At 35.7% G+C, this 13,459-nt stretch overlaps 2 protein-coding genes across 5 annotated transcripts in view; both read right to left on the reverse strand.

The window, feature by feature from the left end:
* Positions 1-3,035: 3,035 nt before the first annotated feature.
* The window catches only part of LOC132696186 (cordon-bleu protein-like 1), a 108,077-nt gene continuing 97,653 nt past the window's right edge, over positions 3,036-13,459 (reverse strand). For 3 of the 4 annotated variants that reach the window (XM_060660875.1, XM_060660876.1, XM_060660877.1), the window contains 4 exons: positions 10,606-10,740; positions 7,797-8,804; positions 5,981-7,371; positions 3,036-4,764 (listed from right to left, as the gene is read on the reverse strand). In XM_060660875.1, coding sequence (XP_060516858.1) covers positions 3,448-4,764; positions 5,981-7,371; positions 7,797-8,804; positions 10,606-10,740 — 3,851 coding nt within the window. In that variant the 3' untranslated portion in view covers positions 3,036-3,447. The remainder of the gene's footprint in view (positions 4,765-5,980; positions 7,372-7,796; positions 8,805-10,605; positions 10,741-13,459) is intronic. The other variant, XM_060660878.1, reaches the window with a different exon arrangement.
* Positions 8,812-10,599, reverse strand: LOC132696187 (uncharacterized). The gene is made up of 2 exons (XM_060660880.1): positions 10,168-10,599; positions 8,812-10,098 (listed from the first exon to the last, which is right to left on the reverse strand). The coding sequence occupies exons 1-2, from the start codon at positions 10,487-10,489 to the stop codon at positions 8,993-8,995; spliced, it is 1,428 nt and encodes a 475-aa protein (XP_060516863.1). The 5' UTR covers positions 10,490-10,599; the 3' UTR covers positions 8,812-8,992.

A 13,459-nucleotide genomic window follows, 5' to 3' on the forward strand; every position in this document is an offset into this window, starting at 1 on the left:
GTTTGATAAGGGACACTTTAGTCACGAGTTTGTTTTGAATCGAAAGCAACTAAGAGGAGCGAGTGTTTAATAAAACTAATGGACGAAGAAGTTTTCATTTACTGTGACCATTTCTTTTGTACAAATACAGTTGGTATTGGTATTGGTATTGGTATTAAAGGGGGGCGCCCTCGCAGGCGTCCAAGCACTTAGGGCACCAGATGGGCCCGTTGTGCCCCCAGGCCGCTCTAGAGGGCGTCCAGAATGCCGCCCCTCCTGTAGAAGGTCAGCAACTCATTTAGCAAAATACCGTGCACTGAGTCCGGATCGATCAGGGCCGTTCCGAAGACTCCCAATCTTGCCCATGTCAAGGCAGGGCACTCGGTGAGCAGATGATACGGGGTCTCCTTACAAATACAGTTACTATAATCTATACAAAACATCCAGAAACTAGTTTTTAGAGAATAGGGAGTAGAAAAATATTTTTGTACCACATTGCTGATCCCTATGCCCGTATAAAATTATCTTTTGCCAATATCCTAGAATGCCTTAAGGATGTATTCACTTCTTTTTCATATTTCTCGACGCCCGCGACTCCCGAAAGATTATAGGTTTTGGTGTTCGCCACAGCAAGATTTAAAATTCTTTTAATAGCTACAATATAAACTTTTAACAGCTACATACATTATGGAGAATGGCGTTGACATCATTAAATCGGTTGGTATTTTACGTAACTGGATGTTGGCAATATTTTTAATTTCATTAACGCATCTGAAATGAAAAATAACATAAAATAGAAATATTTTAGTTTGAAGGTATCTAGTTTTGAGAGAAATGCAGCTATACAAGAAGTTTTTCCCAATATTTATTTAAGTTCACTTTTATTTTTTTAGTCTCTGCAAACTATGCCATTTCTTGATATTTTCACTATTGATTAATTTTAAGAACTTTTCGTTTGCAGTAAAAACTAAGCTGGCTATGGAATGGTTGAAAATTATGTGCCAATTACCACTGTTAATTATTTTTTTTGCACTTATTACTTAAAATAAAAAATTGAATCTTTTACAAATAATGAAAATAAGATTATTTTCAAATTATATATAATAAAAAATGATAGACATATTTAATCGATTATTTTGTGAGTGTAGCATCATTACATATCTGAAGCCGAAAGGTTGCTGACATGAGTGAAAAATAAGAATTGGTTTTGCGTACAATGACACTGCAAACTTACCCAGGTAACAAAAATTTACATAAAAGCTCCCCCTTATTAGCAAGTACTTAGTCTCTCCAAAAAAAGCAGTAGCCTTTCATTTAAGTTGATTTGACAAATGTTACTTTCCATTTCGTTATTAATGCAGCAACTACCAGTGCAAGAAGTTACTTCTTAAAACTAATGACACGGAAGTGGTGAGGAAGAAAATTATCATAACTTTTATTAGCAAGGATTTGTTCACCTATAAATTGATTCTAAATGTGTATAGATTAATCATTGAAAGTTATAAAACTATAGCAAAAACTGAGTTAATATAGCAGATAGGCACAAGACCACAAAAACTTCGCTAAGTTGAAATCATTAGCAGTATATCATTTCCACTAGTTCAAATGGCCATTGCAAAATCAATTTATATTGATGACATTTTCGACGAAATTGTAGTGGATAATAAGAACCTATTTGATATATATTTTAATCTGAGAAAATATGCAGGTTTTGGCTATTATTCCACAAAAATCATTTCAGGTCCATGGAGTAAACCTGATTTACGTCATTATTTTGCAGATTAGTGGCATTTCCTTATTTTGTTGATGGTTTTGATTAAGCTGATAACATTTTACGAACTCTAATAGGTATGCAAGATCATGATGTCCGACCAAAGGTTGACCACGCACTTCCTCATACGCACAACCGATGCGGAAATAAAAAATCACAACCTCGATACTTTAACGTGCGTTGCATGGTTTATAAGTATTGATTTAAATAGCATTTTTGATGTAATTAAATTGAAAAACTAAAAGAAGTTAAAGTGTATCATTTGCCATCGTTTAATAAAGACCAGCGAGTTCAGCAGAATCGATTGCCTCATAGACGCTGAAGAACAGATTTAAAATATTTTATATATATTGTTTGGGTCTTTCCTGATCGAGTGTGTAGTAAGAAAAACAGTTAATCGTCTGGTTTAAATTGATAATTCCATTTATTTTAGTTCCTAAAGTAACATTATTCTCTGAGCAACCATCTATAGACCACCAACAAAAAAAAGCATATGGCAAAACAAAATTCTTCGCCTGAACGAAATCACATTTGGCTCTGCTCTACTAGAGGCCGCTGCATAGAATAAATGCCTAGGTATAAACTTTTAATACATTGACGTTTCTTGTGTTGTTAAATTTTGCAGCGGATAAGCAAACTAAAATTTACCGAATGGAAACACTTTTTTCTGCTTCTAATTTGTCTAACTTTTCGACACTCCTATATCTTCTTCTTTCACCTCCCCGGTTCATATCGCTTTTTCTTAAATATGTGACAGATGCCTATTATGGTCGATTCCCTTTTTTAGTTGTGACGGTGGTTTTTGTATCTTTTTTTTTTTTTGAGATTTCAAGAGATTTCTGCCACCATTTTTTAACTTGCTCGGTTAACTATGTGTGTAAATAGAACAGTAGAAATAAACTCACTAGAAAATGACAAGGTTTGTCGACCATGTTGCTGCTATTGATTTTGCACCTTGCGGATTGAGAAAGCAATGTCAAGTTATTTATCGAACCCAGCAATAATTAGGTTACTACAGAAGTGTGATAAAAGGATTAAGTATTTGTCTTCAAAAATAAACTATATGATATAAAAATATTATCTACTCACACATTCTGTGTTTCAATAAAGTAACATTACATTGTAAAAAGCTTGGTTGCCAACATGCAAACGAAAACTATACGTTATGTTTTTATTATTATATACAATTTTCCACTTGTCGTATAGTAGTAATCTGAAAATTGTATTGCCACGTTGGTACAAATATTTTTAGTGGACACATGCGAAATCAATAAAAAAAATTAAATGTAAGTAATTAATTCTTTTTATTGAGAAATATTAATATACATTTTTATGTAACAAATAAATAATATCCGCATAAACCTTTGGTCCCTAATATGTACTAAAGTGTATTATACTCAACATAAACATACATATTAGTTTATTATGGTGCCTATCTAAAGACAAACTTTTACAATATTTTCTTAATTCATCACTCTTATATTAATATACAATATTATACAAAAAGTAAATACCAAGTCAGTTACAAGTACATTCGATATATACTTTTTGCCAAACCATTATTTGACACACACAAATATATATGTATATGTAGGTATACAAAACAGAATATGTACAACTAAAACTGATAACACGATAATTGAGCTTTACGTGAAAGAAACTGACTAAAATGGCTCTATTTACACAAATACCAAAAATCAAGCTTTCGCAAGTTTGAGCCCTTTCTTGCCGCCAAAGTTTCGGATAGATTCCATGAGCATGTCTCTAGGATCTACTGTAGCATGAATTCGTACTTCTTTCGGAGGAGTTTTTCTCAATATTAGCTTCGGCATTTGGGGAGGTGGCGGTGGCGGTGCTACTTCCACTTTTCTGTTAATAAACGCAGAGGGAAGTGAAGTATACGAGTTAGTTTTTTCATAATCTTCAATCCTCGTTTGATTAATGCCGTCGTTATTAATTATTCTACTCGATTCAGTTCGTCTCAGATTTAATTGGGAAAATGGTACGTGCTGATTCGTAGAATATTCCTTCTCTTGTTTAGTTTTTAGCGGCAAAGTACCATAATTGCTAGGGTTCCACGATAACCTGTGGCTGACGTCCGAGTTGGTCTGAGCTCTAAAACCTCTGACAACGGGCGGCGCGTGATTTTCGATTGGTTTGTAGCTTCCAACCCGAAATATCTTCCTGTGCGTCTCGCTTTCACCTTTTTCCAAATTCTTAATGTTCTCAGCGCTTCGGTATTGCTCCGGTTCATTTATATTATTATTGTACGAATATAAACTATCATTGCCGGAGAAAATGTGAGTAACTGACGTGTTATTTCCCTGAATGTCTTTGTAAGGTTTCTTAAATTCAACGGATCGCACCACAGGCACCCTCGAAATATCAAAATTAGAATCGAGTGCTATTGAATGAGGTCTTGGTTTATTTGTATAACCATTAGCATTTCCATTGACGTTGGAGAACGGTTTTCTGTAACCAGTCGGACCCAGAAGTTTCGGGTTATCAAAATTTCTAGTAAAACTATTTTGGTTACCCCCTATTTTAATTACGACATTGCCGGACTTCTGCGTGATTTCTTCGTTGGCACCGCCGAACTTGGCATCTGACTCTTTGTATTCGCCGTAACTTTTAGGTGCGCCTTTAATCTCGATACTGTTATTACTCGAAATATTGTTGTTGGTAGTGTTGACAATTAATTTAGACGATATGTTGTTGAAGTGATTGCCCAATTTATAATCGGCATCTTCTTTGACCGCTACCGGCACCTTAGGTCGCTCAGACCATGTTGCCAGCTCAACTGCAGGTGGCCCTCTGTAATGGTATTTTTTTATGGGTCTGGTAGAAACAAGTCTGTCTTCGTTCGATTCTTTAGGCACTACTTCTTTATCTTCAATTTCAGATTCTGGTAATATACTTTGAGGCGTAATTTGGCGTCGGGGCTGTTCTTTTGGTTGAAGGTTTTCCACAGGACCTGTCGGAGTATCGAGTTTGTTTTGAATTAATTTCATTACCTGTAATGAAAACAGATATAAGTATTCCTTAAAACCTTATATTTGGTTTTGTACATCAATTCAGTAGCTTTTTGTTGTTAGGTTTATTAATTTCCCTATGTTAAATTTTAGTCTAATCAATTTTTAGGACATAGTTGCCATGAGTGGACAATATGCATACAGGAATTCTTGGAATTCCATTCGGCAGTTGTTTTTATGGGTTTTAAAAAGTGCGACATTTTTTGTTGATTCCAGAATGAATTCGAAATAAAAATGTTAAGAAGTGAAATTGATAAACGTAACAACACAAAATTTAAAGTGAGACGTGAACCAATAGAACATTTTTAAAAAATGCATCAATAATCTACAAAGACAATTATTATCGGTTTTTTCTTTAGATATTCAGCCATTATAAAATCGTCTAAAAATTTACGTTTTAAACTCTTTCTATTTCTGTTCTTCCAAATGGGAGCCTTATATTCGTTAAATCTAATACTTATAAAAAATAAGGCCTACAGGAAATGAGGGTCATAGGAAATAAGGCTTCTAAACAGCTTTCAGGAATTTTTGAAAAAGTCCAAAGTATTTTAAGCGATTAGTGAATAACTAATTTGTTTGCCTCAAAACTCTATGGCACCATTGGCACGAAGATGGCAAGTAGTAGGCAAGAAAAAACACGCTTTTCTTTTACAGTGACGTAATAAGACAGTAAATGAATATCATGAGCCAAGTCGACATTTCATTATTACGAAAATACTTAATTATGTATAGATTCGCATCCAATATTGATAAGGTGAGTTAGTCTATTTATATCCTTTTTAAAACTTTATGTAAATAACTCATTTTTGCCGGTAATTTTAATGAACATAAAAAGAAAATTATAAAAAAGTGTACCAGAATATAGTTTTTGCTAAAAAAAAAAACAAAAATTATGAAATTCCTAGGTACTAGGTAGTAGATTGTTTGTGTTGTTGATAATTTAAATAAGCAATGAAAATTGTTGATGTAACCACTGAAACAAAATTGTTTTTCAGACTCTGAGGACAACTTGCATAATGTTAGCACGCTGCTCTGGTATTAAAAATGGCGACGCTGCATGCACATGTATTTATGTATTTTCCCAATTAGATTTCAAACTAAAATTTCAATCCACCACCAATATTTTCCAAATAAAAAAAAACATAACGATACACCCACCATAAAATTCTTAACAACTATTAACTTGTTGACCACCTACCTCTAAACTCTGGAGCCCAGAAATATCAAATGAGCTAGTACTCCTCGACAATGATTCGTCGCGGACAGGTCCGGATTTGACGTCCTTGTACTTAGTCAAAGTTAATTGTGACTTTGATCTTGATACTGGTTTCATTGGAAGTCTATTGTCGGAAAAGGATCCTGAACGTGAAACGTTAGGAGGTACATTCATCGGCTTCGGCCTATAGAATATGTACTCGTGGCTTGTTTCCTTTGTCACATAGTCCCCATTTTGCTTAGCACTATGAGAAATATTTTGCATAGACCCACCGAAAGATTTTTTGAGATTGGACGTAGTCGAATTGCTCCTAATTGTTTCGTCTTCGAAAACCTTGATTTTTTGTTTTGGCACGTCGTACGTTGTTATCTTAAAATTCGGTAATGTATTGGATACAGCATAAGACTTAGAACGTTTGTTGCTAACTTCTTGAACAATACTCGTATTGGTCATATTGTCGTAAGTAGATTCAAAAGTCGACAAAGAATTTGAAAAAGTATCACCTAATGACGCCTTAGTCTCCGCCTTAATTCCTATACTATCAGTCATTTTGAGACTAGTCGCGAGTTCCCTGTTGTACACCAAAGATTTCCTTTTTTCCAAATGTTCTAGAGACAACGTGTTCAGAGGTTCTTCGCTAGCGATACTAGTAACCTCACTCTTTAGGGTACCATTTTCTGAATGACTATCCTCCAGGCTTTTCAGTTTCTCAAAAAGCTCTGGAGAAGTAACTACAGAATCCTTCAAGTCACCTACTGAGGTAGCCTCGTAAGCTGAAGGGTCAAGGGGACTAACATCTCTAAATGCCTTCGGTGGGGAAGGCAATTGGTAGTGCCAGTCGATATCGATCAGTTCTGATTCGTTCTGTTGATTTGTGCAAATCTTTCCCAATTTTGAGTTCTTCGCATCAGCGAACTGCCTTTTTGGTGGTTGGGGAGCCACTTTTATATCTGATAATACCTGCGTAGGAAGTGATGGCTCTACCGGCGCGACTATTTCGGTTGCAATGACTAGTTTATCAGTAGTATCATCAGAAAGGGCATTGTTCTGTTTATCTTTTGAGGATTGGACCTTCGCAGATGTTACGGTTTCGTTAAAAGAAGGTTCTTTATTAACCACGGAATCGATACCAATTGATTGCTCTTCCGTCGGAGGTACCGAATCCTGTTCTCTCGGAACGAAAACTTTCGGAGGACTATCAATAGGTAAGTCTTGTACTTCCCTCTCTCTATCGGAATGAGAATCCTGTGCGATTCCGCTATCCGTAGAATCTAAGCTTTTCTCCTCAAACTTATTACGAGTGTCACTATGCGGCGAAATTGGTAGTAAATTGTCGTTAGGCGTTTGCGTGGTAAAGTTTGAAGTTAAAGATTCTGGAAAACAAAAATGAGGCTGTCAAAATTTTGACTGTCAACTTTTCGAAGCTGATGTTGAAGAATTATGTTACAAAAATTGATGAGTTAGACTAGAAAATTATTGAGGTTCATTTAGTGTTGTAATCTACATGTGTATATGTATCTGGTCACTACATTCACTAAGGTTGCAAGCAATTATGAGCAGTTTTGTCCGTAAAGATTGACTTTGAATGATAGTCAGTTCCATTTTGCTGGTTTGCTTATGATTTCCTGTTAAAATATTACTGGGTATTTTCTAAAAAACATTTATAGTTATCAAGATGTAATGTGAATCTTTAAAGACGAAACTGCCGCAGCTCCAAAACTTCTACAAACAAATGGAAACTACTTGATGAGTGACAAAAAACCACAGACAAGTATTACGACATTTTCAGAAAACATGCCTGTGTCAGATGCGTCACCAGCTAACCATTCATTCCTAACGCTGAATACGCTGAGGGCAACGTCATTTAACTCCTCCGTGTTGCCCCATTTCGTCATGTTAGTTCCACCAAAACCGGGTATACTGGAAACGCTACTGAGACTTGTCACCGATAAATTTTTTATAAGTTTCGGTCTTTCAATTTCCTCGAATGCGTGCATTCCAAACAGTTGGTTAAAAATTTCCGGTCTCTTTTTACTTGCCGCCTTCGATTGCGATCCAGTAAACATACTTTCGTCGACGTCCGAAATTTCGTCGACAAAATGAAACGCGTTCAGTGCTGAGCTGACCGAATTTTTAGATGACACGCTATCGGTGTCTTTTTTACTTCCCAAACTTGTTGATTCTGGATCGAAATTATGTTCTAGTATAGAGCTTCCGATCTTGAAGCATTGCTTCTTGCCGAATGTATCGACTTTGGAAGCAAATTTCTTTTCGTCTTTTGGGGTCTTTGGAATCAACGCTACCACTTCGGGTGGTTTTGACTCCCCTAGAAAGTCTGTGGATGCAAATATGTTCTGGATAACAGATTTTTGCAACTCGACCATCGATGCGTGTGAAGGTTCATCGGATTTTGTCACTAAATTGGCAGATGATGTGGTCGTTTTAGAAAATTCCTCATTGGGAACATTAGTGAGTTCCTGGAGACTTGAAAATGGACTCACAGCTTCCAAACTCAATAACATGTCTTCTATGGGAGGTTCCTCGATGTCTCTAGAAACAGATTCTGGAGTGACTGTTTCCCTTGCCATTTCTAGCTTCTCTCTAATTATTTCTTCTATTATAGTTTCATTGAAAAGGTCATTTTGATTGTTCTTAGGCTCTTTATATACGACTGGTTCATTGCGTGATTCACTCAAAGATTGAATATCGTGACGTGGTTGAGGCACGGGCGGGTTACCGCTTCTTCTTCTAGGTAGAGGCACGGGGTTAATAGTGGAGGTTAAGGGTTCCAGCACCTCGGGAAAATCTAGCATGCAAAATATAAGGGGTGAATTAGTCAGCAAAAGAAAATAAAAACCGGAAATGTGCATAACCACACCAAATGTTTGAAAAAGCCAAGGAAATGTAAAGCAATTCAAACGAATTGATTTGCTCACACATCTTCCACAAGTATATTTACAAATCCGTAGGCAACAGAAAAAAGAACGAACCAGTTTAAATGAACTCGGCCGTTTTGTTTACTATAATCGTGTCCAATTTGGAGAGAAACTCTTTCCAGTTCTCATCGACGGGGTTTCGGGTCTGCGATTTTTCAGGTGAGCAAATAGGCGATCTTAAATTCGTTTCGCCTAAAACTTGCAATTTCGATTGTTTTGATAGTGCTGCGTGAGACCTATGTGGTAATTTTCTGATAGATGCAAGCTTCCTCCTGTCAGCTTTGTACGTGGGCACCCCATAAACTTGTAGAATGGGCGAACGAAAGCCAAAACCTTCAATTCCATTGGCATTCCCGACGTGTGTAGGTTCCGTTATGGTGAGCGAATGATCTGCCAGATTATTAGAATTTGTATCAATAGAAATTATATCAGATTCAGGTGTTGCACTTGCACATTGCGTGCTTTTCTCAGCAACGTGAGCTAACTGTATGGATTGAAATTTATTTTTCGGGGAATCATATTTTCTCATAGCTACAGCATGAGTAGGAACACCGTAGACATCTAGATCTGTAACGTGAAAGCCTGCGTGGCCCCTCAATATATTTTCAAGATAATTTTTTTTCTCCTCGGGGACTGACTCGTGTTTTTTTTCCGTATCAATATTCGTAATAATTTGCAAGTCTGCCTGTCTTTCTGATATGGCAATGTTTGTTTTTTCGTTAGGTGGACGTGGTTTGGCGCTGACATACCTGTATTTTAAATGATACTCGTAATCTTCTGCAAGGTTTTCAACTACTGTTTCAATTCTCTCATACTCTCGGCCAGTTTCGTCGAATGTGGCTGGAAAACTGTCGCCTAGCTCCGCTGTTGTTGACTCGACGGTAGAGTAAATTGGTTGAGGTTTTTCTTTCTCGTCATATTCTGGGATCGGAACGTCAATATCATTAAACGATTCTGCCATGGACCCACGTTCAGATTCTTCCGACTCAGACGAGTCTAACCATTGGAATGACGTTTCAATTTCAGTTATTTGATCATCATGATTTTCGGACTCAACGTCCAGATGTGAAGAAGATATAGTCTCGTTTTCATTCAATTTCATATTGGTGGTGGTGTCATTAATATGCGGTGCCGGTTTCGACGATCTGAGACTTGGATCAATATCTGTAGGAAGCAAAGTTAAAGATGCTTTGATCAATGTCTCTATTGTATCGCAGGATTTGCGCGGCATACCTATCCTGTTATTGTTAAATATATTAAGATCTTCCACAGACTCTTCCGAATGAGACGACCTACGCTTCTGAGTACATTTTCCACATTTGGGATCATTGGCTTCATTTGATGGAGGCGTGCCAAGTTGAACATTAGAAAATACTTCATTGGGGTCTCTAAGTGAAGACTGCCTAAAATGCTTGAATTTACCATTCTTGCAGATATCCGAATGCCTACGTTCCTCGTGGCGGTATCTTCCCAGATTGGCTATCTCGTCACTATAAATTTTACCCAAAGTAATAGCCGCGGAGGGTGAATAAACCCTATCCTTTCCTTTGTACATTTTTTGGAAAATCTCCAAGGGGCCTTTAAAGAATGGTGCACCGACTTTTTTCTGTTGCCGTTTACGCAGTGCGGGTGAGGAGTTAGTATACGAGATCTTACTCGAGGAAAACTTACCTTCTTCGTTGGGGGTGGAATTAGGCTGACTAGCAACTAAGGGACTAGGTTTTTCGGTGGAGGGAGCTGATAATACCGAACTGGCTGGTGTTACTACTACGGAAGGGGGAAGAGGGGCCGCTTTCTTTTTCCGCCCTAAAACAAAAAAATTGCACATCAAAGACTCTTGAAAATTGTTTGTTGAAAATGTTATAACTATCAATGTTAATTTAATTATTAATTCATCTTAATATTATCGGGTAGCAACAAATTGATTAAATTAAATAAAACGCCATGTTGTTTATTTCAAAAGAAAGTTATTTGTTAATTTTTACATAATGTTTATGGTACTTTTATCTCCTTTATTTGTATTGTTTAGTTTTTCTCACACATAGTTAATGACTAAGCTCGAAAAATTAATAAACAATGTTTAGCATAAACATAAAAACCATGTTGTTCCTCTTTACGTGAGTCATTTTGTGTAAATTTTCACAATTATAACAAATAATAATGTTGCGTCAAGATCAGACATCTCAGATGAAATTGGCGAGAAAACCTGTCTTTGAAGAAGTGCGAGTGAAAGTAAACACTGCGACTAAAAAATTTATCACGCACCAGCTAATGTCTTGGCTGTGAGGAAAACAAATGAATATAATTATGTGACATTACTAAACACTTTTCAATTAAAAACTATTGATTGTTTCCGGAAAAACGCGAACACTTAGCTAGAGGAAGCTATAAGAATCCTAATATCCATACTTTATTATCTAATTAATATTTTTATTTTAAATTCTTCATCTAATTGTAGGTGCGTCAAGTTTTTTAATAATTTATTTAAATACATATATTCAACGAAGTTTATTTTTCACAGCAATATTTTGTTAGCATATGAGGCTAATCAAATTTCGTTTAATGAGTGTGGGATTGCTACGACGCCCACTCAAACATTGAAGCCTCGCGTTGGTAATAATTGGATTACCTTGGTATTTATTTAATATCTGTTCTCCGTCCAGTTACTACCTAATCAACTTTAATTAAATTACCCACTTGATGATCGTGGCAACAGTTTTTGTATCTATTATATTACCAGTAGAGTTAAAACAATTCATCGACTGATAGCTTGGAGATTTGATTATATTTTAATTTTAAGAATTTAAATTTTCGAAGGTGCCAGTTAGACGTCAACTGTTTGTATTATGCAATAAGTTTAATAGACGCTATTTTAGTCACGAGTCACTAAAGAAGTTTATCAACGTGTGGCACGATATAATTTTTCTTTTTAAAGATTGCAAAGCAGCTCGAATAAATTTACTGTGATATCAGAACTAGCAAACGTTAAAATATCATGGCGCCAGAATCCACCGCAAATATTCGATTAAGTGCCTTAAGTGTTCCAAGTGGCTCGCAACATCTTAAAGTGATACTATTTTAGAGTGAGGAATAGAAAAACAGAATAATTTGAAAAAAGAATATAATGTTAGTTCCACGTATTTGTCGTGTCTTTGAATAGGGGAGGTTTAAGCTGGAATAAATTTAGAATGGATTAAATTGAATTAAATTGCACGATATATCTTTTTTATAATGTCTTTTTCAAAAAGTTCCTCGATTTTATTTTCAGGACTTTTAATTTGAAAATCCATTCATTCAACCATGACTATAATGTTATTACGATGATAATTTAAAATTTGATAATTTGATTGATCCTTGGTTGATGTATTAAATTGTAGCAGAAATCTGCGTTTTCCGATAAATAATTCATATTTTTCCATATAGAGATGTTTTGGGAACACGTTTAGATGCTTCGATCGCAATAAAGAGGTTGGGAGTTTTTTACTTCAAATTGTCTACAAAATTTTGTTTTAAACCAACTGCGGCGCCTATATCACAACATTGTCTTATTTTATCTGCAGAATAAAGGCGAAAAAACGTTTTTGGTTAAACTTGTTCGGTTTATTTTTACATATATTATATTTTAATGGAGTCCAATCAATTAATCAAACCAATTTTAAGTTTTAACAAGGAAAATGTTATTAGTAACCAATGAAATACGACAAATACTTTTATGGGAACATGTTATATCAAAAAGATTTTATATATGAGAAGAATTGGTTTCTATTGTTAGGTTTGCTAGGAAATCTTGTATATTATATAAAAAGAAGACCTCAAAATGAATCGTTGACCAAGGTTTCTAACTAAAGATCTCATCTGACATACAATGCAGTTTCCAAACAAACACTTCGTTTAATACTCAAGGCAAACAATCACGCAAACTAAACAGAACAAGTTGCACGCACCATTCGATCGTTCGACTCGAACTTCACTAAATCAATAAAGACGAACGCACGGACCAGATTCAAACGATCCCCAATACCCACATAGGAACTTTCTACCCACCTCATACATTCTTGCGTCGAGATAATTAGCCACAACGTGTCAAACGGAATTGATAAAAATTATAATTGGCGGAAATTCATGGTAAAGGGAAAGCGGCGGTAAGTCGATAACACGGATAATTCGATAGTCGAAAACAAAATAAAACATTGCGACGGCCTTTTCCTTAAGATAACCCCACACGGCGAATACGATACGAATACATACACTGAGAAAAAATGTAGCGCATGATACAGAATGTCGTGAAGAAGTTTTAAGGTAAAATTCTACATTGACATGAAAACCGAAGAAGTTTCATATAAATATCGGTCCTTAAATTGTTGGTTTTGATGATACAGGGCATTTAATCTTTTTTTGACTTGTGCAGTTTATTTTAAATTTATCGAAAACTCATTGAGATATTGAAATGGGTTTCGGTACTCGTAAATGTTCCATTAAAGGTCAGGATAACATGAACAAAAATGTTTTCTATAACGCTTGGATC

Source organism: Cylas formicarius, unplaced genomic scaffold (genome assembly GCF_029955315.1).
Source record: "Cylas formicarius isolate icCylForm1 unplaced genomic scaffold, icCylForm1.1 PGA_scaffold_1__22_contigs__length_36826433, whole genome shotgun sequence".
NCBI lineage: Eukaryota > Metazoa > Arthropoda > Insecta > Coleoptera > Brentidae > Cylas > Cylas formicarius.

Bases quoted from the DNA above. Each gene is read 5' to 3' on its own strand.
- LOC132696187 (XM_060660880.1), bottom strand. From the start codon at position 10,489: ATGTACAAAGGAAAGGATAGGGTTTATTCACCCTCCGCGGCTATTACT. The intron at 10,099-10,167 runs GTATGCCGCGCA...TGCTTCCTACAG, and splicing joins ATTTAACAATAACAGGATAG to ATATTGATCCAAGTCTCAGA.